The 25748-nt window shown below is 38.7% G+C and overlaps 2 protein-coding genes across 8 annotated transcripts in view; one reads left to right on the forward strand and one right to left on the reverse strand.

The window, feature by feature from the left end:
- The window catches only part of LOC117427163 (alsin-like), a 35367-nt gene extending 21174 nt beyond the window's left edge, over positions 1–14193 (forward strand). For 6 of the 7 annotated variants that reach the window (XM_059033556.1, XM_059033558.1, XM_059033555.1 and 3 more), the window contains 18 exons: positions 1775–1841; positions 2457–2656; positions 3091–3156; positions 3399–3497; positions 4715–4879; positions 5018–5129; positions 5380–5457; positions 5664–5797; positions 5918–6082; positions 6706–6823; positions 6918–7075; positions 7355–7477; positions 10365–10541; positions 11056–11101; positions 11775–11836; positions 12713–12862; positions 13295–13391; positions 13704–14193. In XM_059033556.1, the coding sequence (XP_058889539.1) occupies positions 1775–1841; positions 2457–2656; positions 3091–3156; positions 3399–3497; positions 4715–4879; positions 5018–5129; positions 5380–5457; positions 5664–5797; positions 5918–6082; positions 6706–6823; positions 6918–7075; positions 7355–7477; positions 10365–10541; positions 11056–11101; positions 11775–11836; positions 12713–12862; positions 13295–13391; positions 13704–13742 (2056 nt within the window). In that variant the 3' untranslated portion in view covers positions 13743–14193. Of the gene's footprint in view, positions 1–1774; positions 1842–2456; positions 2657–3090; positions 3157–3398; positions 3498–4714; positions 4880–5017; positions 5130–5379; positions 5458–5663; positions 5798–5917; positions 6083–6705; positions 6824–6917; positions 7076–7354; positions 7478–10364; positions 10542–11055; positions 11102–11774; positions 11837–12712; positions 12863–13254; positions 13392–13703 lie in introns of those variants that run through there. The other variant, XM_059033561.1, reaches the window with a different exon arrangement.
- A 5094-nt stretch (positions 14194–19287) lies between these two features.
- Positions 19288–25116, reverse strand: LOC117426549 (RING finger protein nhl-1-like). The gene is made up of 3 exons (XM_059033562.1): positions 24733–25116; positions 21824–23145; positions 19288–20671 (listed from the first exon to the last, which is right to left on the reverse strand). Exons 2-3 carry the CDS (start codon positions 23102–23104, stop codon positions 19961–19963), a joined length of 1992 nt encoding a protein of 663 aa, XP_058889545.1. The 5' UTR covers positions 23105–23145; positions 24733–25116; the 3' UTR covers positions 19288–19960.
- Between the last annotated feature and the right edge of the window lie 632 nt (positions 25117–25748).

Consider the following 25748-nt stretch of genomic DNA (forward strand, 5'->3'; position numbering starts at 1 on the left):
GGGACTGAAAGTACAGACTGTGGCAATGTGATCCTCCCTGTGCCACAAGCCTGTCCTGGATAGAACATCCTCATAGGGGGTGAGGGAGTGGGTTCAGTCTCCATACCCTTATAGTCCTTGGCACCCCTATCTAAGGTGTTTAAAGGGTAAAATCCTGATTGAAACACTGAAATTATTCAATGTCATCATCTGATGATGCATTGAGAAACTGTACAGCTATACGTTCTCTTTCAGTAGAACAGTTATCATCAGCTTTAATGATTCTCAAGGTCCCTTAGCAGTTGCCAGATGTCTAGAGTAGGGGAATTTGTTTAGACATAGAAACTTTACTTTGTGGCCCATTGAAAGTATGCCACTATATATAATACTGAAAAAGTTAGGGGAAGTTTAAGGGAACATGGCAGATGTGCAAGGAAAACTATCAGTAGCTGTTTTATATGCAGTTAAAGTCGTAGTGTCTTTGTGCTTTAGCAGATGCCACACAACTGTTTTAGAGTAAATTACATAATTCCTTTTGAACTTCCCTGTGAACTTTGCTTTGATCAATTTTAAGCCCAGTGAACCATGTTTTTACCATTATATAAAGTAACCACAACAATCACATTATCAGATATTTCTGTGTAATATGTCATCACTTGGAAAAATACCATTAATGGAAATTGTCTAAATTCATATTTTGACTGCACTAAAAAAAACATTTTGCACACAAAAATGCAATTAGCACCATGTTTCTATACACCCCTATATCCGCTTAAAGCCCAAACCAAGTTTCTTGATTTATGTAGAAGTGTAAGTGTGATGTACTGACAGACAAACAGGGGGCCTTCATGTACCCCCAGATCGTAAAGAATGTCCTTTTCTTTTTTTATCATAACTGAATAAGCAGTTAACTACTGTGGATACATTTAATGGCATCCATATACCCATATTTATCCCATAAATATCCATATTTCTATCAAAGAACCTTCTTAATTTATCTTTTCAGAACTGTCAGAAGATTGTTAAAAGTCTTATTTTGGGTTGTTTACTTTGTTAGTATACAGATTATAGATTTCAGTCTCAGACACTAACGGTTTCTCAGTGTTTGTCAACTTCAGCCACAAAGATGTCATTGACTAATGGTGCATACGGCTAAGAAACAGAATATAAATGTGGACATAAATCTGGATATTATCATTTTTTTTTCTTATCCATCAGTCATTATGTAAGAGAAAATATTTTTACCTAAAAAAAACAATGAAACAGTGAAGGTCAAACGTCTTTTAGAATTAGATTTTCAAAGTTATTTCTCAGCTTTGACAGTCATAGCTGTGAAATGTTAATTATATTCAGACATGTCAAGGCTTTACATGTGATGGTGGGATTAGCAGCAATATAATTACCTGTGTATTTGAGTTGTGAACAACAAATCCATAATTTCAGCCTGTCAGTTTGAGGTTGCTTTACAATCTTATTCTGAACACGACATGTTATGTGTTCATCATTGTGAGGATATCCAAGTGCCAGCACAAATCTAGGGCATTGGCATCAAGGAACATTTACTTACAGCTTGTAACTGTTTTATTTAAAATGGGAAATGGGTTAACTGCCTTGCAACTAGATATGAAAAAATACACAACAAAGGTTATTTTCCCAAAACTATGACAATGTTAAACAAAATCCAGTATCTATATGTAACATAATGAACCCTTTTTATGCCAGGACACTAGTGAAGGGAAAGGATGTTGAATAAAATGTCAACATTTCACTCTATTTATTTTTTTCATTTCAACAGGTATGGGCTGAAAATCACCTCGCCAGAAGAACAGTTTTCTCTGTTGGCTTCGTCCCCCGTGGAAAAGGTAGGTAGCCTTCCAGCACTTCCAGTGCTTTAACAGATGGGCAAAGATGACTAAGAATACCAACGTCATGGCCACAGCTAAGGAGTCCCAAAGGGATTTGCTGTTATAACTATGTGGTGTTAACCCTTGTTATTCCGGAGTCCACTTATGAAGCCTGTACATACGTTTTCTGAAAGGAATAAAACAAATTTAACAAAGTAAATTTAGCAAGAAACTACTCATTCTGTACCTGCAACTGTCCTACTTTCTTGCTAGTGTAAGCAGTTAATCATATCTTGACCCATAGTATTTTTTAACAGCTAAGCAAAACAACATTTTATAAATTTCATGGTATTGCATGTTGGGACACGAAAGACATAAAATGGTTAAGCAAGAGAGATGCTGTGTAGTATTCTTCACAAGAAGATTAGAGTCACCTGTGTTAGTATGTTTGAATGAGCAGACTCACATTAAACTCCAAATAAAAATGACTTTGGTATTTTATTATTATTTTTATATTATTTTAGACTTCTCAATAACCCCCCCCCCCATGTCTTTTGTTGATCAAAATGACCCCCTTAGAAAGCGGCTCTCTAAGAAAGCATCTTCTGGCTCCAACATTTATATTATCTTTAGGCTAAGTGGCTGAGAGCAATCAACCAGGCAGTGGACCAGGATCTGAATGGTTGTCCAGATTTACCGATGCCTGGCTCTGGGAGTGTTCAGAGACCAGAGCCCCCAATCTCCAGGACAGCCAAATACACCTTTTACAAGGACAGTCGGCTCAAGGAGGCTACCTATGAAGGACGGTGGCTAGCTGGAAAGCCCAATGGAAAGTGAGTAAAAGCACTTCACTTCATGTGACAACGCTATTCTGGTAAAAATATATATCCACACGACAGGTAGCTGCAGCTTGAACATACAAGCTGGTAACCAGGCTACAAAAGACTATGCTTAAATATAAATATGCCCACCAACATTTAGCAGTATTCTAAGAAACATCAGTTAAGAAATATTGCCTTAACAACAATTGCCATGGGAACCGTTTGAATTGCGAGCAAATGTAGTGTGCTTCACACAGTGATAACTAGCAATAGCACCAATGCTTCACATGCTTCTGATAACTATTTGTGTAACTTGTGTGACACATGGCAAATAATACCCTTGTATGTTTCTTTCTCTGAAGCATGGATTCACCTCCATATTCCCAATCCATTACTAATGTCTACAGGGTAGTTCACGTCATAACCAGTATTTATTCCTACTTCAGGGGTGTGCTAAAATGGCAGGATGGCAGGATGTACACTGGAACGTTCAAGAATGGTTTAGAAGATGGGTAAGTGCATAACAAAATGCAGCCTTTTATAAATAAAGATGAGAAAATAATATTTTATAAATAGAGACAATATATTGTATAAACAGACAATAAGTTAATACTATATTTCAAAAACAATGGGGTTTTTTTGCATGTGAGGAGGGCTGTAAATAACATGGAAATAATGTAGTGTTCTTCAGGTTTAAATTACTGGACATCACTATAGTCCATATAACATTTTTTTATATATATTTGTTTTACAGTTTTGGGGAGTATATTGTACCAAACAAGGCACTGGATAAGGAAGATCATTACCAAGGCCACTGGAAAGAAGGAAAAATGCATGGATATGGTACTTACAAGTAAGTGAGAGAACAGTAGAAATAATTACCAAAATACAACACGCTCACAATAGACACAGTTGAACACTACATATACTGTAACAGAATGGTAGATTAGAGTGTCCTCAGTGGCTCACCTAGTAAAAGCACTGCCTCTTGCAGTGCTGGGTGAGTGTTGCAAGGTTCGAAGTCCGTCCTCGCCAAGTTGATGATCTTGGTTTGGGGCCCACAGGGAGCTAACATTATTATTTGTTTATTTAGCAGGCGCCTTTATCCAAGGCGACTTACAGAGACTAGGGTGTGTGAACTATGCATCAGCTGCAGAGTCACTTACAATTACGTCTCACCTGAAAGATGGAGCACAAGGAGGTTAAGTGACTTGCTCAGGGTCACACAATAAGTCAGTGGCTGAGGTGGGATTTGAACCAGGGACCTCCTTGTTACAAGCCCTTTTCTTTAACCACTGGACCACATTGGGCTCGCTATATGACAGTATAGTGCTGGAAGTACAGAGGTTGGACAGACGAGTGGAATTACCTGCTAGACCCCCATGAGCAGCCAGGATTGGTGTTCAAAGTGTCCTGGATTTATATGTGATCATTCTGCAGTGATTACCATTCTATTCTCCAGACAGTCCCATAGCAACATCAGTACAAATGGCAACAAGTAGCTTTCTAGAGTAATTTGAGAGTAATTTACAATAGGGAGATGCATCTTTTATATATTCTGTGATCTGTGATGACTCTGACCCTCGAGGGATGCCGGGGATGCTGATTTGCATGAAAAAAAAAATGCTCATGTTAGGGGCGTCTCATTTACATAAAAGTGTGTGCTACATGTAACAGGAGTTGATTATTTTACAAATCTTGTAGGTAAAGTTGGCATATGTTCTATAGCCTAAATGGTGTTTTTTATTTATTTATTTTTTGCTGAGCCTTGCACTTTGTGTGGAATGTAAAATTGTTCACTGCCAGCAGCAGTGTTTATACAGAGAAGGGGGACTGAACTCTAAATCAATAGAAACATGTTTGACTAAAGTCCCTTTAAGTCAGTTGTTGATTTAAAACTGACATTAATAATGTTTATTTTTTAGTTTGTGTGGTCTTTTGGCACAAATGCCTGTCTGTAAATTTGACTCTGGTTTCAGAGTCAAATTGTGGTTTCTCTGGTTTCAGTGTGATTTGCAGTAAGTCCTACTCCAGTCAGTGAACAAAGCGGCCTGCTGTTTGTGTGTTTAGATACTCTACAGGAGAGGTGTACGAGGGCTCGTTTCAGGACAACATGCGGCACGGCCATGGCATTCTCCGCAGTGGCAAGCTGACATCATCCTCTCCCAGCATGTTCATTGGGCAGTGGGTACAGGACAAGAAGACAGGTTACGGAGTGTTTGACGACATCACCAGGTCTAATACTATGTACTTCCTTAATCAATGTAGAAGTACGAATATATAATTTCAACACAGTTGCCGTTGCACCCTAACTAATTCATTCATGACCTCTTTTTGCTATGGACGCTTACCTGTAGTAAATCTGAATTTCAGGGGTGAGAAATACATGGGGATGTGGCAAGATGACCTCCGCCATGGAAATGGAGTCATTGTCACCCAGTTTGGACTGTACTACGAAGGTGCCTTCAGCAGCAATAAAATGATTGTGAGTGCTGCTTTCATAATGGGTGTACTGAGTATTCCTTTGTGCATGATGTATCATTTGCATTACCTCTGTAATAACTATGAAACGCTGAGTGGTAGTATATGTAGTAATACTAAAAGAAACTTAAAAGTAAGATTAAACTGTTTGCACTGAAGCTCCCTTTTTTTCCCCTTCAAAATCATTGTTGTGTCCAACCAATTTGCTTTCCTCACAGTGAACGGCAGACCTAACTTGGGTTTGTTATTGATAGGGTTCTGGGGTTCTCCTCTCTGAAGACGACACCCGCTACGAGGGAGAGTTTATAGATGACTGGACTCTCAACGGAAAGGTAGCAATGACAAATAATCTGTGTACAGCTACAGAATATATATAAAACTAACCAGCTATCCATCCTTGGGGGGTATGGGTTGAGCGTGCTTACAATATAGTAGTGTACTGTATTAGTAGCCCAGGCTATCAATTGTTGCTATTATTTTTGTCCCAGTTTCTTAGAACATTAGTAGCCTTGCATTTACAAAGTCTATGCCCCTCCAGGGAACTCTGACCATGCCCAATGGAGATTACTTTGAGGGAACCTTTAGCGGCGAGTGGGGCACGGGGCTGAAAGTGGCCGGCACATACTTCAAGCCAAACTTGTATGATACTGACAAGGAGAAGACAGAGACTCTGTAAGTATCTGATCTGAGGGAGAGATAGAAATTCAAACTGCATCTTAGCTTAATTTCCTGAACGGCGTGTTTTACGGCAGTTCTGCTGTTCTAATGCTGAGTCTGTGATTGCCGGAGCAGGAAGCTGGGTGTTCTGGCCATGGCTCCGGATGAGAAGTGGAGGACAGTGTTTGACGAGTGCTGGAGTCAATTAGGATGTGAGAGCCCCGGGCAGGGAGAGAACTGGAGAGCCTGGGAGAACATTGCAGTTGCCTTGACGACCAGCAGAAGACAACACAAGGACAGGTATAGGCACATGTATTTGGTTTCATTTATATTTATGTACTGCCCCCTAATGTTCCAAGTGGTTATTTTAAGACTGCAGCTGTAACTAAGAACTATTTAAGCTGCTAATGAATTGGCGGCTTAGCCCTGAGCTCATGTTTTGGTTCTGTGCCAGGCCATCCTGGTTTTTAAAGGACATTCCAGGCCATGTTTAAGTTTGACAGTTTAACTGTTTCTGCGCTGTTACAGACCTGATGGTTCTGTGTTTAACAGCTACATGTACATGGATTCAAAAGCATGTCCGGGCCAGGGACAGAGCTTTTAACACTTTGATGACCCAGTACTTATGCAATAAGACAGGAGAGTGCACAGGTTGCAAAATGTAAACTGCATACTATTATTACATCAACTAAACTTTGTTATAGTATAAATATTTAGATTATTGGCATGTGCATATGCTTTAGAAAGCTAAAGTGTGCATGATTGAATGGTAGTAGAGTTATCCTTTTAAAGCAAAACACAAAGGGTTTATATCGAGGTTTTAATGTTGTCAACTCTATCATGTGATTTTTTTTTTTTTTTTTTTAGTTATATTGACAACAGCTGGGATATGTTACCAACTAACCTGATCTGTTTGGTTTTAGCCCTGAAATTATGAGTCGATCTCACAACAAAACACTGGAGAGCTTGGAAGTTATTCCTCAGCATGTTGGCCCTGTGACCCTGGAGAAATATGAAAACATCCGAAAATATTTAATAAAGGTACATTTTTATTAATCAGATTTAAGTCCTAGATCAGTTCTAATCGACGGTCTGTGAAAGCAGATGTTGCTCTCTGACTCTGTGGCTCTTTCAGGCTTGTGACACCCCCCTGCACCCCTTGGGGAAGCTGGTGGAGACGCTGGTGGCTGTCTACAGAATGACCTATGTGGGAGTGGGTGCCAACCGGCGCTTACTGGAGCAGGCTGTCAATGAGATCCAGTCCTACTTGAAACGGATCTTCCAGCTAGTCAGGCAAGGCCATTTTCTGGGTTTTCAACTGAGTCTGTTTCTCGTAATTTTGGCAACATTTAAAAGGGAGCCTAGGGACGTTAGTATAGACACTTCCTGTTCTGCAGTTACTAATCCGTTTGACCCAGTGCAGTATATTACAGTGGTGATCTCTAAAAGTGCCAAGTAGAAAGACATCATTGCCATTGGCACTCAAGGAAGCTAGAGAGCAGTGAAAGGTGAGCATTTTTCTGAGGAAAAACAAGAAAAACAAAAACATCATAGCTGGTTTTCTGGCTTTAGGTTCCTTTTCCCAGATCTCCCAGAAGAGGGCAGTGTGATCCCACTCCCCAGTGCAGCTTCGCATGACAAGAGGCCACATTGTGAAGAGGAAACAGACTCCAGACCAGAATCAACACAACCTGGGTATGACGCTATAATTCTGGATAACATCTTAACATTTTTGAAAATTACTACATGTACATGTTCATCACTCTTCCAAACATGCATTGGAACAGATGAAAAAATGCAGAATGACTGGAGATGGCGATTTGTTGTTCATTTCACCCTCTCTGACCCCTTGATTACTAAATAGGTAATTACTAGGTAATAGGTAACCACTGAATAGATAATCACCTCTTTTTCAATCATATGAAAAATAGCTTTTTGAGCACAATGTCTCAAGTGCAGTGCTTTCCCAAAATTATATACATTTTTCAGGATTGCATACCCCACTCAGCTCTCGTAATATCCCCAAATCGATAATCATATTGAATGTGTTACTGGATACCGAGATATTTAAGTGAGGTGTCCGAGTCATTCGGCAAGAAGTATTCAAGAAATACTTAATTTGGTTACAGCAAAAAAACAAAAAAACAATCAAAACATGTTTCACAATAAGGTTTATTAGGAGGAAATATACTGTATAACGGAAAGGTATTAACATCTTGAACTATAACCGCTCATAGAACTTGTGCTTTGTGTAATATTATTTGTCTATTTATTTATATAAAATGTGGGAGCAGAGTCGTCTTTGTCAATTAAACTGAACTTCTGACTTCTCAACCCTTAAAGCAGCGACTGGATCATCTTATCATGTTCTTGGTAAAGAAAATAACTAGAGGCAAGAGCATGTGACCGTGAATAAGAGCAAAGTCTTAAAATAATAGATTGTTCTGCATCAGTGTAGGCTGTATATAGAAAAGTAAACACAACAAATAGCAATAACAAATTAGCCAGCTGAAAGGGTTTCATATTGTTTACTGGGACATGATTTTTATTCATTGGACAATGTTACTGCTGTTTGCTGTGTTGTGTTTTTTCTGTGGAGGGTCACGAATTCTATAACCACCTTTGTAAACACAAGAAGACATATTTGTCTGATAGGACCCACTTTGCTGACGTAGGGCTCGATTCTGATGAAACGAGTGCAATCGCAGACGCAGTGGTCAAAGTCAAACGCGTCTGCCCCGCAGGGCGTGGCTTCTCCAAAAGTGCGATTCTGATCAAAATAAGAACCATTTAATGGCTCAGTGACAGCGCCCAGCCAATCAATGCTGAGTAGGTTTGGGGAACTGCTATCCAATCAAGGCCAGGCAACAATCCCTTTAATAGACAGAATGCGCTTGCGTCACCCCAAGGCTCCGTTTTGAATGTAGACGTGGCGATCATGTCGAGCGGCAGGAGCACAGAGCAAGAAAAACAGCGCAAGTCAGAACAGCAAGTGGTAGGCCACTCGCTGAGAGAATATTTAAACCATGCTTCACAACACAGGAGATTGCTATATTAACAGAAGAGGTAGAGGCACGTAGGGCAGTCATTTATTATTTATAATAATTATACAAGATACATTATTTCATGACATTGACATTACTACATGTAAAGTGTAAAATAATACCCTTTCTGATCCATCTACCAGTAGCAGAAGCTGATTCATTTTCTAGCAGGACATGAAGTGCCGCATCACGTTGCCTCTGAGCTTGTAATGTACTAGAGTTTCAATATAACCAGGGCTTTAATTCTCATGGAATATTTCCCGGAGCCCAACCGTCCCCGCGTTTGTGAAAAGATCATGTAAAGAATAAAAGTACAGCTAACTTATTATTATTTTTTATTTGGATTTGAATGTTCGTGCATTTGTGTACATTTCAGTATTTAAGATACCGTTAGGTCCTAACATTTATTAGGAAAATAAATAAGATAAAAAGTTTTAGTAATTAAAAATAATCTAGTTATCTGCAGTATGTGTTAATCCTGATCATGCTGTTGGTTTGTATAGTATTGTGGTTACTGTATTGCCACTGACACAAACACTTTCTCGATTTTTTATTTTTTTTTTATCTTTATCTGCTATACTAAATTTAAATAAATAGATAGGACAGCGAGGAACCAGAATATTTATGTCTTCAGAATACCATTTCAGCGCAGTGGTTTTTTTTACATCTCTGCTCCATTTTTGCGCCACAGAATCGGGGGCAAGCACCGTCTACACTTGCACTCACATTTGCGCTGTGATCAGAATACATCCCACAGTGTCTGAATTTATACAGTTAATTGTATTCACTTAGACAGCAGGAGAGACATGCAGGGCTCTGCCAGTTTGAATCAACATTTAATGTGATACCAGTCTTGACAGACACCATTGCAGAAACCCACTTTTGAGGGTAAAATGAAGAACAAAAATCCCACACAGTCGTTCTGCATTGGCAGTAAACGGATACCATTTAGGGGGCAACTGTGGTTGTGGGGCGTCATGTTTAATAAAATCTGTATCCTGTGTGGATAGGGGAAGATTATCCATTCAAGTATACACCCTTCATGTAAATGTGCTTTATTTTGCACTTATCTGCCCCCTATTTTACTGCATTTAATCCTGTACTTCAGAATACTGTAATCTGCCAAGTGTTTAACCTGTAGTACTTTGTATTTAATCACATCCTGATGTAACTATCACTATTTAATCATATCCTGATGTAACTATCACTATTATCTGCTGTATTATTGAATTGTGGTTTGTCACACTTGTACTTTGCTTGAACAAAAGTTATTGTATTTCTTGCTCTTATTGTATTACTTGTATTGTAACACTTGAAATGTATTTGCTTACGATTGTAAGTCGCCCTGGATAAGGGCGTCTGCTAAGAAATAAATAATAATAATAATAAAGATATTAAGAAAGCAAAGATAGTTTAGACCAGAGTAAGTACAATGCAATATGAAGAATGTCATTTAAATTATTTAAAGGTTGTTCAGTTAAATGAGGTGTTTGTTAAGTTCACCCTGTGTTTCTGTAACTGGTGTCTGTGTTTTTCAGCCGCTCGGTGAGCAGCTCGGGCCTGCTCCTCCCGGTGCTGCTGCCCCGCCTGTACCCGCCGCTGTTCACCCTGTACGCGCTGGAGAACGAGCGGGAGGAGGACGTGTACTGGGAGTGCGTACTGAGACTCAACAAGCAGCCCGACCTCACACTGCTCAACTTCCTGGGAGTGCAACAGTATGATCCCCCGTGTTCCTGACTGTTAGCTACATCATCAACAGCACGCCTTTCATTGTGCTCAATATCTTTTAGATTATTTGCTTGTTTTTAAAATGTATTTAATAGTGGATATATTTCTAAATGCATTGCTTCTGATCACTTCCTGTGCTGTAGGCTACATGGTCTGACTGCAGCTTTTGAGGAGAGCCTGTTTTTACAGTGGGCAGAAAGCAATTGGGTAGTTTAAACATTTTGTCTATGGTGATTTTATAGTAGTTTGAAAAATCTGCCCGTCTCAATCAAAAGTTCTGTGGCCTCAGCAGACAGCAGTCCCCATTACAAAATTGAAAAAGTGAGAGGCCAAGGATTGGATGTGCACACACTCTACACACTATACAGTACCTCATGGCCTAGAGGTCTGACACATGTTCGAGTGGCAATGTGGGTGGTTCTCTTTGCTACTGCCTGTGCTAGCAATTTTACAATGACTTAGGCCACCTAAGTCTGTAACCTTTTCTCTATCTTTTTGCAGGAAATTCTGGCCTGTTTGCATCTCTAATCTGGGAGAGAACAAAAAGGTATTGTTTTAGTTTTGTCTTTCTTTAAAGTCAGAAAATAAAAATGGATTTCTGAAACATTATTTGGCTGGAAGACAGATAATGTGCATTGCTGCTACTGTAGAGGAGCTTTGTGATATCATGAGGTTTTGAACTACGAGATTATGTTTGTACAATAGGTTTTAAAACTCAGTGTCAGCTGCCCCTCTCTCTTTTATAATGTCAAAATGTGTTTATTAGGACCTGCATTGTTAACAGCCAGTGTCTGAATTTATAAAATAAATATTTTTTTAGATTTTGGTAGGCCAGTATATGTATCATAAAATTAATTAAATAAATAGGTTTAAAAAAAAAAAAATCATAATCATAATTAAATGCATTTCAGTGACCCAAGAGCCTTAGCTTCACCAGAACACTGGAGCAGTTACGTGACTATTGGTGTCAAGCAGCAATGTGCCATTTTCCATGGGTATACAGGAGCTGAGTGGATCAGCTGACCCCTCACTGCTACACACATTCAAAAGAGCATGCCTTATTATTAGGAGGAGGCAAGCCACTCATTTCTGAGATATTGCTGTCTTTATGTCTATTCTAGGCTGTCTGTTGATTACTTTGTGGTGCATGTGCTACGTGAGATATCACTTTGTGGTGCCTGTGCTATGTGAGATATCTTTAAACTACTCTGTTTCTGTAGGTACTGCCAAGCACAAAGGACATCTGCTTTGCTTCAGCTGTGGAAAGTTTACAACAAATCAGGTAAGATGTCTTCTGTAGGTGAGGTGGTAGTTAGTCTAAATTATGCTGTTTTACTTGTTTTTTGCCTCCAGAATCTCTTTAATAAAAACCTAGAATCAGCTTGCTGTTGTCTCTGAACTAGATCTATTAGTTTAGTCATCGCAGGGGTGGCCAAGGGAAGGAAAGCTATGAGCTGGCAAATGCCTGAATACCCAGGGCAGCTATTAGTTTATATTGCTTTGAGATTGAAAGCTAGATGAGAAGAACTTCAGTGTTGAGTTTTCATTAATCTAACCTCACTGTGTTAGTATGAGCTTGCTGAGAAACAGAAATAAGATCCCTATATTGTCATGTTTCTTCCACACAGTATAATATATAAACTGTAACATTCATCAAGTTGTTTTCCGATTACTCTCGTGAGGTGTAGCCTTAAAAATTGCTTTTTAGCGTGATCTTTGCAAGATATTATAAACATTAAAAGGAAAGCTAACCATGTATTACAGTTCATTTCTTTACTTTTAATTAAACAATCAATTTTCTTTGAACTATTATGACTAGTCTCCCTTTCTTCTGTTGAAGATCTTGCAGTTATTTGCTTTATTTATACTTCCTGTGATGTAGCTCAGTTTCACTCCAATGGTCTCCCACCAAAAAAACTATATATATTTCCCGAATTATGGAAAACAGTCCAAAATTGGAAAAAATAAAGAAGATCTTAACACAAGAAAAGTGGGACCAATGATAATTCTGTTTCTCCTAATATTTTATAATCTTGGTTTAAGTGAATTATCTGTAAGATTCATCCTAAAGAAAACAGATACCAGTGTATATTAAAAGTGATACGTATCCCTGAAATCACTTGAACTAATGCAGTGCTGTTTCTTGTGTATTGTATAGCACAACCTTTACTCCCACTGACAAACTGCATGTGATTCAGCAAACGTTTGAGGAGATCACCCAGGAAGTGCTTTCAGTGCTAAAAAAGGACTTCCTGTGGTCTATGGACGATCTGTTCCCTGTGTTCCTGTATGTGGTTCTACGAGCACGGTAAGCCATGGGATACAGCTGATCTCACAAATATTGACCCCTGTGGATACAGATACTCAAAACATAAATAAATAAGTCAATTCTGTGCTGCTTCTGCTTTGACCCTGACTTAAGTGGAATCAGTCATCCTTCGACAGGCTGCACTGTGGATAGGAGCCTTTGTGACATTTGTTTATTGAAACCATACCTTGTTTTGTTACCACGGAAGAAACTTAGAATCCCAGTTAAAGTAAATGGCAGAGAGATTCTACATGTTATATAACACTACATAGTCCAAAATGAAAAGCAACAACAGTAGGTAGGTGTCAAAGATGGCACATGGTGTAACCCTTGAACCCTTTAAACTGAATATCACTTATTGATAACTTTTAGTTCATAACTCTCATTCATAGTAAAGGCCTGGCTCTTGTGTTCTGCATTCTTTAAAACCAGAATAAGGAATCTGGGTTCCGAGGTGCACCTCATTGAAGACTTGATGGATCCCAGTGTTCAAAACGGGGAGCAGGGGATCATGTTTACAACACTTAAAGTAAGTATCAAAGTGACATTTTAGTTCTGCTACTTCATACAGTAAATTGAAAAGTTTAGAAATCAAATGATATGCCTGAATACTAGAGCAGTGCATTAAATCAAAGATAATAATGGTTGTGATGGGCAACTCTTAATAAATTATTTGATTTATAGGGTGTTGGGTACAACTGGACTGGATTTCAAGCAGTTTGCTTACCATTGGCATTCATTTCTCATGCATATGCAGCCATATAAGAACCTGAAGTCCCTGCCTCCAGCTGCACAGCCTAAAGTTTCGATAATGTTAATACATGTTTTTCTTTCTCTGCAGGCTTCCTATTATCAGATTCAACATGAGAAGATCACATAAGAGACAAAGCTTTGGCCTCAGGAGGGCTAGTATGAATCAAAGCAGTCAGATTACATGATACATGAAGAACTATAACAGGGTTCAGAATTAGGAAAGTATGGTTTCAGTTACTGCAATACTCAGTGACATTTTATTGCAGCGTTTTGAATGGCAAGTAGTTTATTGACATTTCTTCTGTTCTTCACCTAAATAGGTTACCAGTTCAGTGACCCACTCAAAGAAAAGTTCTTAAATGTTATATCACCCAGGCAACAAGTAGATTTTGATGTTTTACAGCAATTTGATTGGCAATGTGTAGCCCAGATTGAATAGTACAGTAAATTAAGTGGTAACTGCCAATATTGATGCATTATTTTTTTAAAGCAAAACTTTAAACTGTCTTAAAACTTACCTTTTAACTAGAGATTTTATCCTTGACTAAACTGTATTTAATTAAACATACTTAAAAGACTGACAGAAATGTAACTTTTATTTGCACTGCATTCCAGTTTGACTCAGAGGCTTGACGTGCTCAAATTTGTTGGTACCCTTACAGCTCATTGAAATAATGCTTCATTCCTCCTGAAAAGTGATGAAATTAAAAGCTATTTTATCATGTATACTTGCATGCCTTTGGTATGTCATAGAATAAAGCAAAGAAGCTGTGAAAAGAGATGAATTATTGCTTATTCTACAAAGATATTCTAAAATGGCCTGGACACATTTGTTGGTACCCCTTAGAAAAGATAATAAATAATTGGATTATAGTGATATTTCAAACTAATTAGTTTCTTTAATTAGTATCACACATGTCTCCAATCTTGTAATCAGTCATTCAGCCTATTTAAATGGAGAAAAGTAGTCACTGTGCTGTTTGGTATCATTGTGTGCACCACACTGAACATGGACCAGAGAAAGCAAAGGAGAGAGTTGTCTGAGGAGATCAGAAAGAAAATAATAGACAAGCATGGTAATGGTAAAGGCTACAAGACCATCTCCAAGCAGCTTGATGTTCCTGTGACAACAGTTGCAAATATTACTAAGAAGTTTAAGGTCCATGGAACTGTAGCCAACCTCCCTGGGCGTGGCCGCAAGAAGAAAATCGACCCCAGAGTGAACAGAAGGATAGTGCGAATGGTAGAAAAAGAACCAAGGATAACTGCCAAGGAGATACAAGCTGAACTCCAAGGTGAAGGTACGTCAGTTTCTGATCACACCATCCGCCGCTTTTTGAGCGAAAGTGGGCTCCATGGAAGAAGACCCAGGAGGACTCCACTTTTGAAAGAAAAACATAAAAAAGCCAGACTGGAATTTGCTAAAATGCATATTGACAAGCCACAATCCTTCTGGGAGAATGTCCTTTGGACAGATGAGTCAAAACTGGAGCTTTTTGGCAAGTCACATCAGCTCTATGTTCACAGACGAAAAAATGAAGCTTTCAAAGAAAAGAACACCATACCTACAGTGAAACATGGAGGAGGCTCGGTTATGTTTTGGGGCTGCTTTGCTGCGCCTGGCACAGGGTGCCTTGTATCTGTGCAGGGCACAATGAAATCTCAAGACTATCAAGGCATTCTGGAGCGAAACGTACTGCCCAGTGTCAGAAAGCTCTGTCTCAGTCGCAGGTCATGGGTCCTCCAACAGGATAATGACCCAAAACACACAGCTAAAAGCACCCAAGAATGGATAAGAACAAAACATTGGACTATTCTGAAGTGGCCTTCTATGAGTCCTGGTCTGAATCCTATCGAACATCTATGGAAAGAGCTGAAACTTGCAGTCTGGAGAAGGCACCCATCAAACCTGAGACAGCTGGAGCAGTTTGCTCAGGAAGAGTGGGCCAAACTACCTGTTAACAGGTGCAGAAGTCTCATTGAGAGCTACAGAAAACGTTTGATTGCAGTGATTGCCTCTAAAGGTTGTGCAACAAAATATTAGGTTAGCGGTCCCATCATTTTTGTCCATGCCATTTTCATTTGTTTTATTATTTACAATATTATGTTGAATAAAAAATCAAAAGCAAAGTCTGATTTCTATTAAATATGGAATAAACAATGGTGGATGCCAATTGTGTATTCTTCGTTTTTTGTGGAGGGGTACCAACAAATTTGAGCACGTCTGTATATAACACAACCACAGTTAGATTTATTGTTAAGATTCAAAAGGGGCACTTGTAATAAACTGGCATCTCAAAGAGCAAGCTCTGTAGTCCAGAGGTAAGTACATATCTTATGCTGATGTCAGTATCATCTCATCAGCCGCTATTAGGAGATGTATGACACACCCCATTCAGTATGTATCTAGTTTATTGTGATTTATATTTGAATTCTATTTTTGATTTGGTCCGGGGTGGTGTTTTTTTTTTATTATTATTAATCATAATTGGTTACTTTCGGGGATAAAAAATAACCACTCAAATACACAACATTTCGGTTTCTACCACTCGTTGTTACACACATCTATCATTATAATTATAAAAAAGTGAACTTACTATGTAGAAGTGCAGAAGTCCGCTTAGTAGGACTTAGGAAAGAAAACCCATGATCCATTGCAAACCGAACTACTGTAAACAGATCCCACGCAGGTACGCTAAGTATAGTTCTGTACATTTTCTCAGGAATTACAACTCTGCAGTGCTGTACATGCATAACATTTCTGCCTTTCCTTTTATGGTTTCTTCTACCGAATCCTCATTTTCCTTTACATGCTGGAGAACTGATTTAGTTTTACGCCCCCATGTAGCTTCACAAAAGACGTTTAGGTTTTCAAAACGACATTAAGCACGCCTGTTCCAGTCACGCACAGATGTAGTGTACCAACTGCATAGTGCAAACCTAATGATTGGACTGTTCCAATGCCTCTCCATATTGTCTCACCTCTGCAAACAATGTTTAATGATAATGTAAATGGTGTTTTTTTATAAATTAAATTACACGCCCTAAGAATAAAATATTTCCAGAATTTAAAGTTCTTGCCTATTCAGAATTCTTCAGTATTATTGCCATACAGTGTTTTCGATAGACGGCTTTAAAAATGACATAATGTGGTCATCAAGAAATGTAAAAATGTGGTTAGATCATTCAAACAAAACAATTGCTTCTTAACAACCAAATATATTTGTTCCCAGCAGGTGGTAGTCTTGCATTTGTGTTTTATTTTTAGTGGCACAACTTGCTAAATATATGATAGATTGAAGATACTGTAGCTAATATCTGATTGATTTACACACACAGTACAAGAAACATTGTTTGCCATGTGATTGGTACTATGTACCTGGTCGTAAACCTGTATTCTGTGGTGTTTCACTTCCTATGTATATTTGTTTATAAGATCCCATGTTATTCAAACAGCTGTTAAGGTATGGACTTACATCGTGGTGTGTTGCTGTGGGTATCAGTGAGTGTCCACTATTTAAACATTGCAGTATTACACCATTATGAAGTTACTAATTACTGAGAGGACCCTCTTATAATCTTGAACCAGCTGCTATTATTGTAAACTGCATTATGCCATCACACTGCAGAACCTAAAATAGTCATTTAAAAAAGCGACATGTATATCTGACCATGGTTATGTTTTATTGAATTGTTACAACAATATCTTATATTCCTTTTTATAAATATAAGCACACATGGAAATGCATGTTCTATTCAAGAAGCTGTAAGGGGTATGATAACCGTATGAGTTCAATGTCATGTCTCGGTATTGCACAGGTCACTGGTCGGGTAACCCCAGAGTTATAATATTATCATTACTACTCTGAAATTAAAACACAGATTGAATCCGTCATATTATGATTTGTAAGGTATTTAGTGATACACTGTAAGTAAACACAATTCATGAACAGTAACAGTAGCATTAGCTATTTGCACTGATTAGATAATATTTAATAGGTGTTCTGTGGGCTATGGTTTCCATCGTTTGTTTAAATTGTTTCCCTTTACACAAATGAAACTGTTCTACAAGTTAACTGATAATTAATTGTATGTCCCAATGACAAGGATGATGATGATGAAGAAGAATGTTTATGAAACATGTAAATGGTCAGTCTGTTGTCCTAAATGAATTATTTACATGGGATGTCTCAATACGATTGTAATGACAGGTTACTGCAATAATATTATAAGGTTTTCAATACTTATCTCAAAGTCCTAACTTTTTTACATTACCAGTTTACATAACTGCACTAAAATCCCAGTGTATTCAGGCAGGTCATTTAACTGGTATTCAGAATTTACTTAAACATGAAATCTAACAAGCGCTGTTGTGAATTCGACTATCCTTCCCCACAAAATCTCCCAGGCTTTGTATGCTGCTTTGATTACTGTTTAAATGGGAGACTTGGCTACTCTTCTCAAATGTGACGACCCTGTTAACAATGTTCATAACTGAATGGTGGATTGCATTACTTTGCATACTGTAAGAAACCCAGCTGTTTGTACAGTGTACATTGATATAGGTTTTTACCCATGTCTTCAGTGAAGGAAGTCCATCATCAATCCTGCAGTCATTCCTAATTACTGACTTAATACTGTATTATATTGCGGCATCCTTCAAATACTATTAATTTATATGTATTTTTAACCGTTGAATGTGTTTTACAAGTAAAACAATTGCCTATGGAGGAAAATGTATATATTACAAATTAAGTACTAACAGGTTTAATATGAACCAGGGTAAATAAATGCAATAAAAAAACAAACAAACAGTTGTCTTATTATTATTGTTGTTATTATTATTATATATTTTGACATGTTACATGTTAATAAATCTCTGAAATGGAGCAAATTAATCTGATTTCATTGTGATTTATAATAACTGTATATTTTTGGTTGCTGTTGTTATAACAGGTTTTATAGTGTCCAATGCACAGCAGACCTTGCTGTACTGTACACAGGGCAATGCTCACGTGATGACACAATATACATACTGCAGTGTACAAAAGCTGTCAAAAACAGTATGTATATTTCCTTAGGCGTCAATTCTTAGGGGCAGCAGTGTGGAGTAGTGGTTAGGGCTCTGGACTCTTGGAGGGTTGTGGGTTCAATCCCAGGTGGGGGACACTGCTGCTGTACCCTTGAGCAAGGTACTTTACCTAGATTGCTCCAGTAAAAACCCAACTGTATAAATGGGTAATTGTATGTAAAAATAATGTGTAAAAAATAATGTAATTGTATGTAAAAAAATAATGTGATATCTTGTAACAATTGTAAGTCGCCCTGGATAAGGGCGTCTGCTAAGCAATAAATAATAATAATATAAATATCAGTAAAAACAAGTATGATTGTAGGTTGTTTCTTAATTGTTGTGCAGGAAATTGATTAGTCCAATGGATGTACTTCATAATGTGACAAAGGCACCTTAAGTGAATTGTGGAGATACAATGGTTAGTCATACTATAAAAAAATTAATTCAGTGTTAATTTGTTCAGAAATCTCCACAGGGTATAAGTTAAATAAATGCATGCAGGGTGAGTAAATTACATCTGTAAAGCACTGTCTGCGGGATACCTGTCAGAGACTGATTAATCTGAAACATCAAGACACAAAAAAGACCACAAAGTGTATTTTTTGTAATCCACAACTTTAATGTTGTCTAACCCCTGGAATGCATAGCTTTGAAGACAAATGCACAATATCCACAAGGATGTCTAGAGTCCAACTTAGACTTGAATCTAACCTAGAAAAAAAAACCTTGAAAATGTAATGAATCTGTTCTTTGTTCATGAATAATGGAAAACAGTCATCAATTATTCAAAACACTTCTGAAAAACTGCCAATTAACAAATATTATGTCTGCATTAATAAATGTCATGTAAAGTCACATGCTAACAATTTTAGACTGCAAATGCTACCATCTTTGCTCCAAACAACAATTACAAGTAATATGGAAAGATAATTTGAGGAATCAAAAGTATGCCTAAGTTAGGAGGTCTCAAGTTGCGCAGTGGCCTAATTCACTAGCCTACAATTCCTTTCACCTCTGGAGGCCTGGCTTCAAATACGTCTCAACCTGGGGCTGATCACCACAGATGTTTAAAGCAATCCAGGGTGATCCCCCAGTTCTGTAAAGTGCTCTTAAAAAATCTAGCTGTGTATTGTATAGGATGATCAAATTGATCCCTAGCCCCCAATAATAAAAAACACCATACAATCCAGCACAATTGGCATTTTCCTGGTCCTACTTTTAGCACCCAAGTGCTCAAACAAGTGCTCAACATAATTTGGTGGATACAAGAGTTAGAATATCTGGATTCTGTGGTTCTCTCGGTCACTAACGACGATATTCCCATTTTGAAAAGCCAGCCCCTCCAGGCCCTTTAACTGCCCATCCCCTGTGCCCCAGCTGCCAAATGATTTCAGGAAGGTGCCGTCACGGTGAAAAATCTGTATCCGGTTATTCCCGCTGTCCCCAACTATTATGTTCCCTTTGGAATCCACTGCGACACCTCGCGGGTACTTGAACTGTCCTGTAGCTGTGCCTTCTGACCCAATCTTCAGCAGGAACCGTCCATCCTTATCATAGACCACTATCCTGTGGTTTCCACTGTCGCTTATAACAATCTTCTGCTCAGGAGAGAAGGCCAGGTAGTGCGGGTGCTCTAGCTGGTCCTCCCTGTTGCCTAGCTGGCCGAACTTCCGTACGTAACACCCATCCAGAGTGAAGACTTGGACGCGATGGTTGTCCTTGTCACAGATGTAAATAAGCCCAAGCCGGTCGGTGGCCACTCCCCAGGGATAGCTGAGCTGGCCTTCACCTGCGCCTTCTTGGCCAAACTTGCGGATGAAACGCCCTTCGTTGTCAAAGATCTGGATCCTGTGATTGTACCGGTCTGCGATGATGATCCATCCTTGGCTGTTGACCGTGACACCAGCCAAGCAGTCAAATTCTCCATCACTGTTGCCATAGGAACCGAAAGCTCTCAGAAAACGGCATTCACGATCAAACATCTAGGGGAAGAAATAATAAAAATAACTTTTAGGTAGCAGCAACAAATATTTTATAAGTATAAAGTGATTATCAAAGGTTAAAAAGTTTCCATTTTAATTATTAGAAAATTGGTAGCTATTTTGTTTTGTTCAGTACATTCTAATGACAACCTTTATGTTGTGTTCACTGGACTGCTTTCCAGCTCAGCCAGGACTGCAAGAGAAATCTAGAGTGCTAGTTACTCCAGCTGTGTCACTAAACAGCCAATAGCCGTTATAGATTTAGATTAAAAAAAAAAAAAAAAAAAAAACTAGTACAAATCTTGTTCACCTTTTCTAAAAACGTATATGTGAGCACATACTAAAACATACTGAGGGGGCAAGTTAGTCTCACTTATGTCACATATTTATCTTGTTGCTAAGGGTTTGTAGATATCACATGTTGTTATGTTTGTACAGCTGATCTTTTTTCTTACATGGCTCTTTTGTAAATGTTAAACGTTTTTGTTGAAAGTGTTCCATACTATTTAAATTATAAGTGTTCAACATCATTCTTTAAACTTTACAATTTCCAACACCCTATTGCAATAGAATTGAAGGCCGTAACAAAAAAATTCAGTTTGCTGTAATCCACCCCAACCCATAATTTTCTCATATTTTAAATACAATTATTATTATTATTTATTTCTTAGCAGACGCCCTTATCCAGGGCGACTTACAATCGTTACAAGATATCACATTATTTTGACATACAACTTCCCATTTATACAGTTTTTTTTTTACTGGAACAATCTAGGTAAAGTACCTTCCTCAAGGGTACAGCAGCAGTGACCCCCACCTGGGATTGAACCCACGACCCTCCGGTCAAGAGTCCAGAGCCCTAACCACTACTCCACTCTGCTGCCCAATCAAAGAAACAGCCTGTACAGACAGTTTCTTCCAGTGCAGGTTTCAATACATCAACCTGAGACAGAAAACATTATCTTCATACTAGCAAACTGTTCAAACTTTTACTTTGTTGAGCAGATTTATTTATTTTTTTAATCTCCTACCTGCCCAACTTCAGGTTACAGCAAACCAACAATATTTCTGTCACTGATCCAGAACATTCTAGTATTAACTTCTAAAGGGCTGCTTTGTTTTGAATTATTCTTACTCTAAAGACATACGTGCCTGAACCCTGTGGTTACTGCTATCAGCGACGACAATGTTTCCCTCTGGGGTCACTGCAACTCCCCTGGGCCAGGTGAAATGCCCTAGGTCACTTCCTCTGGAGCCAAACTTGCACCTCATTGCACCTTTGAGCTGGTAAAGCAGAAGGAGCTGGTGGCCGTAGAGAGGAAGTCCAAGTCTAGGTCTTTCACTGTCGAGGCCCTCTGTAACCAAAGCCTGGGCATTCACAAGGCCTAAATTCGTATGCCTCAGCCTTGCTTGTCTGCCTGAAAATAAATAGTTGCCGGTTGCCCTTGGAAGGAAGGCAGCAGTATTCCCAGATTGTGATAGGAGAACCTCCGTTGAACTTGTGCCACTTTGGCCAAAGGCGTCAGAAACTTGATACCTGCAAGTTCTATTAGGTGAGGATTTATTTGCCCAAGATACTGAACCATATTTGTTTGTGTCTGAATGTATATCTGCATGGTTTGCTGTGAACTTCAATAGTTTAAATTGGTCTTCTTCAGTCTGTCCTAGGATTTCTACCTGTTCTGTCCAGTCCTTAGATTGTGTCTTTAGCTCCACAAGTTCTAAGGCAAGAGGGTTTCTTTGAAGGTCATTAAGCTGGTTTTCAATGCAGTCACAGTGGCTGGAAATACTAGCCAACATGAACTCTAAATGTTCCTGCTTGAACCTTAAAGTCCTTAGTTCAGACTGCATCAAGTTTTCAGCTTCCAAAATCAAACCTTTCTCTCTCACTCGGAGACTGGTAATCAGTTTTTCAAAGCTTCTCTCCACCTCAGCTTTGATCGCCTCTTGGTTTTGCTTCATCGAGAATGACTTTTGCTCCAGAGTTCCTAGAGCTTTCGATATCTTAGGTATTGCACCTCGTAGTTTAGTGGCAATCTTCCTAAGGTCCATCTTCAACTCCTCAACATGAAGGTGCTGACAAGAATCGCAGACTGACTTATCACAGTGAGTGCAACTGGTCAGTTCTTTTGCCTCACCACAAATCTGGCATGGTTGCGAGGGACTACCTTGCAAAGTTTGGATCCACTCAACAGGTATCTCCAGGAAACCAAGGATGGTCCTGTTGCTTGGAAACCCCCCAACCCCCTCAGCAGGAATCTTATGAACCGCTCTGCACTCCGGACATTTCACGTTCCTGCTGATCTTGTCAGCTATTCCCTTCAGGCAGGGTTCCTGGCAAAAGGTGTGCTGGCAAGGGAGAAGCTTGGGGCTCCGGTACCGGTCCAGACAGACTGAACAGGTCAGCAGCTGCTCAATTGCAGGGTGGTTCATGATCCTGAAATTACAGAGCTCTTTTTTCAGCAGGTAAAAATCTGGAACAAGGCAGAGATTCATAGTTAGTGCTTTTAATTCACAGGTGTTAAGAACCATTGATGGCATACAGATTGAAAGTGTGGACCTCCTGAAAAGATTTATGTTCAATTGGTACAATTATGGCCTCCCAAGTGGCGCATCCGGTAAAGGTACTCCGGGGGAGTGCAGGAAGTGCCCTATAGCTTGGAGATTGCCGGTTCGAATCCAATTATGCCACTGCCGACTGTGGACGGGAGTTCCCAGGGGGCAGCGCGCATTTGGCCAAGCACTGCCCAGGCAGGATAGGGGTTAGGTCGGCTGGGGAGTCCTTCGCTCACAGTACACCAGTGACCCCTGTGGCTGGCTGGGCACCTGCAGGCCAGCCTATACGCAATTCAGAACTGTGTGGTCCTCCGACTCTGTAAGTTCTGAATATGGCTGCACGGCGGGCTTGCAGAGCAAAAAAAAGCAGGTGGCTGACGGCACTCATTTTGGAGGACGCGAGTGCTCGACTTATGTCTCTCCCGAGTTAGTTCGGGGGTTGCAATAGTGAGCCAGGTTGAATAATAATTGGACATTCCAAAAATTGGGAGAAAAATTGGAAAATGAATAAACGTAATTGTTAAAAAAAAAAAATGTGTACAATTATACTTGTTTCACGCTTGTCACAGGATTAGTCGTGTGTAAGACCGTGGCTATTAGGAAAATGAATGTCATGATGCACTGTCCAAGGTACTGTATATCATTTATTTAGAGCAGCAATGTGTTTTGATGCAACAAACTTTTAAAAAAAGACAGCAAAATGTTTGCCCTCCACTTAGCAGAAACAAGCATTTATATTCTGAATAATTTGAACACTTTAACAAGGTTAAAGGTGCTGTGTCCTGTACTGTTCTGAAAATAGTTGCCACTTTAATAACTGCTCTTTCTGTAGGTGTTTCCTAAATGGTATAACACAACATAATTTGTGTCCTTTGTCGTTTTTTGATATCCATAACTTTTGACACTCAATCATAAATAATGTACTGCAGTTGTTATATAGAATTAGAATACTTAAATACGTCCAAATGCCTTGATGCAAGTAGAAGCAAGTGAATTCCAATATGGATAATAAAGTGACAATGTGGCCAGCAGTGTTTTGGGGAATGTAAACAAACTGCTTTCTGACAAATACAGGGGAAATGTTATCGTCAAACTTACGGTTTTAAACTGAACTGAAGTTAAATAAATTACAATGCATTTTCAGATTCGAATTTATAATTTACAGTTGCGTGTGATTAAGACACATAAACGTGAGCTGAGGAAAACAAAGTTTAATCAACGTGTTTCAAGTTAAATTCTACAAACAAAATAATGCTCCAGATAGCTGTACATCTAAAGTCTGCTGCAGCATACGGGATAAAAGAAAAGGTAAAAGCCTGCTAAACCATATAATGTCATGGTAAAATGCACTAAGCAGTGGTAATGGGAAACGCTTATATTATTGTAACCGCAAACTTATAATGGTATTGTAATCATGTATAAGGAAAACTATTGGCTACGGCCTGTGTCCACCCCACTTTCTATAAAACAACAATGTAAATACAAATCCTTAAGGTGGCACAAACCTGGAACCTGCAGATCTGAGAACCTCCTCCGAAGTGACTCAGTTTATTTTTGTTGTTAGTCCGTGCGCGTAAAAAAAACTGTAATGGTGAAAACGTCTCTATTTTACACCGCCGCACACTGCACTTCTCTCATGAGCAAATCCTTTGTATGCTACCAGCGGAAGCAAAACGTCTTGAATGTAAATTTAATTAACCTGCATGACTTCCTGCTAGCTTGTATTTTTGTTGGGCTTTGCATTTATACTATATCTACATTTGTTATTACTGTTTCAGAAAGGTGTCCTTTTGTTTGAAAAATACAACCGTGCAGCTTAGTATTTTCAATGCATGTTTGTTTGTGTACATCCTACAGAGCTACTGCTGGATCCTGTTGCACCTGCTGGGCGGCTGACAGGGCGTAATGCCAGTAGGACTAACAAGATCAGTTCATGTACTGTAAACTATGCTGCAATCTAAATGTATTGTGCATCAACAGGATGCCTCGTCATGTTTCACTGCTAGTTAGATCTTCAGTTTTAGTGTTATTACCTTCAAGTGATGATGTCAACACGCAAAACGTTTTATGAACGGTCTGCAGTGCAACAAGTCACAACATTGTCAAAGCCCCATTATATTCTTTCATTAGCTGTTTTTTTTTTTTTTTTAAATGCATATTTTATAGTTATATTTATTATGGAGAATATTCATATAGTTTATTAATATTGTTGTAAATTGAGGCAGATTAAATAAAAGGAAACAGACCTACAATTACTATAAATGTAAAAGAAACAGATGTTTAAGTTTATTTTGGACTCAAAAGCAAGCTTCCAGGTAAACATGTCTGTGTTGTACCTGCTCTGAGTTCATATATACACTACCGGTCAAAAGTTTTAGAACACCTCCATTTTTCCAGTTTTTATTGAAATTTACGCAGTTTAATGTCTCAATGTATTCTAAAATTAAAGCATAGAACAAATAAACAATTGGAGATAAAAAAAAAAGAAATCATGGAATTGTTTTGTTTAACAAAATTTAAT

Source organism: Acipenser ruthenus, chromosome 11 (genome assembly GCF_902713425.1).
Source record: "Acipenser ruthenus chromosome 11, fAciRut3.2 maternal haplotype, whole genome shotgun sequence".
Classification (NCBI taxonomy): Eukaryota; Metazoa; Chordata; class Actinopteri; order Acipenseriformes; family Acipenseridae; genus Acipenser; species Acipenser ruthenus.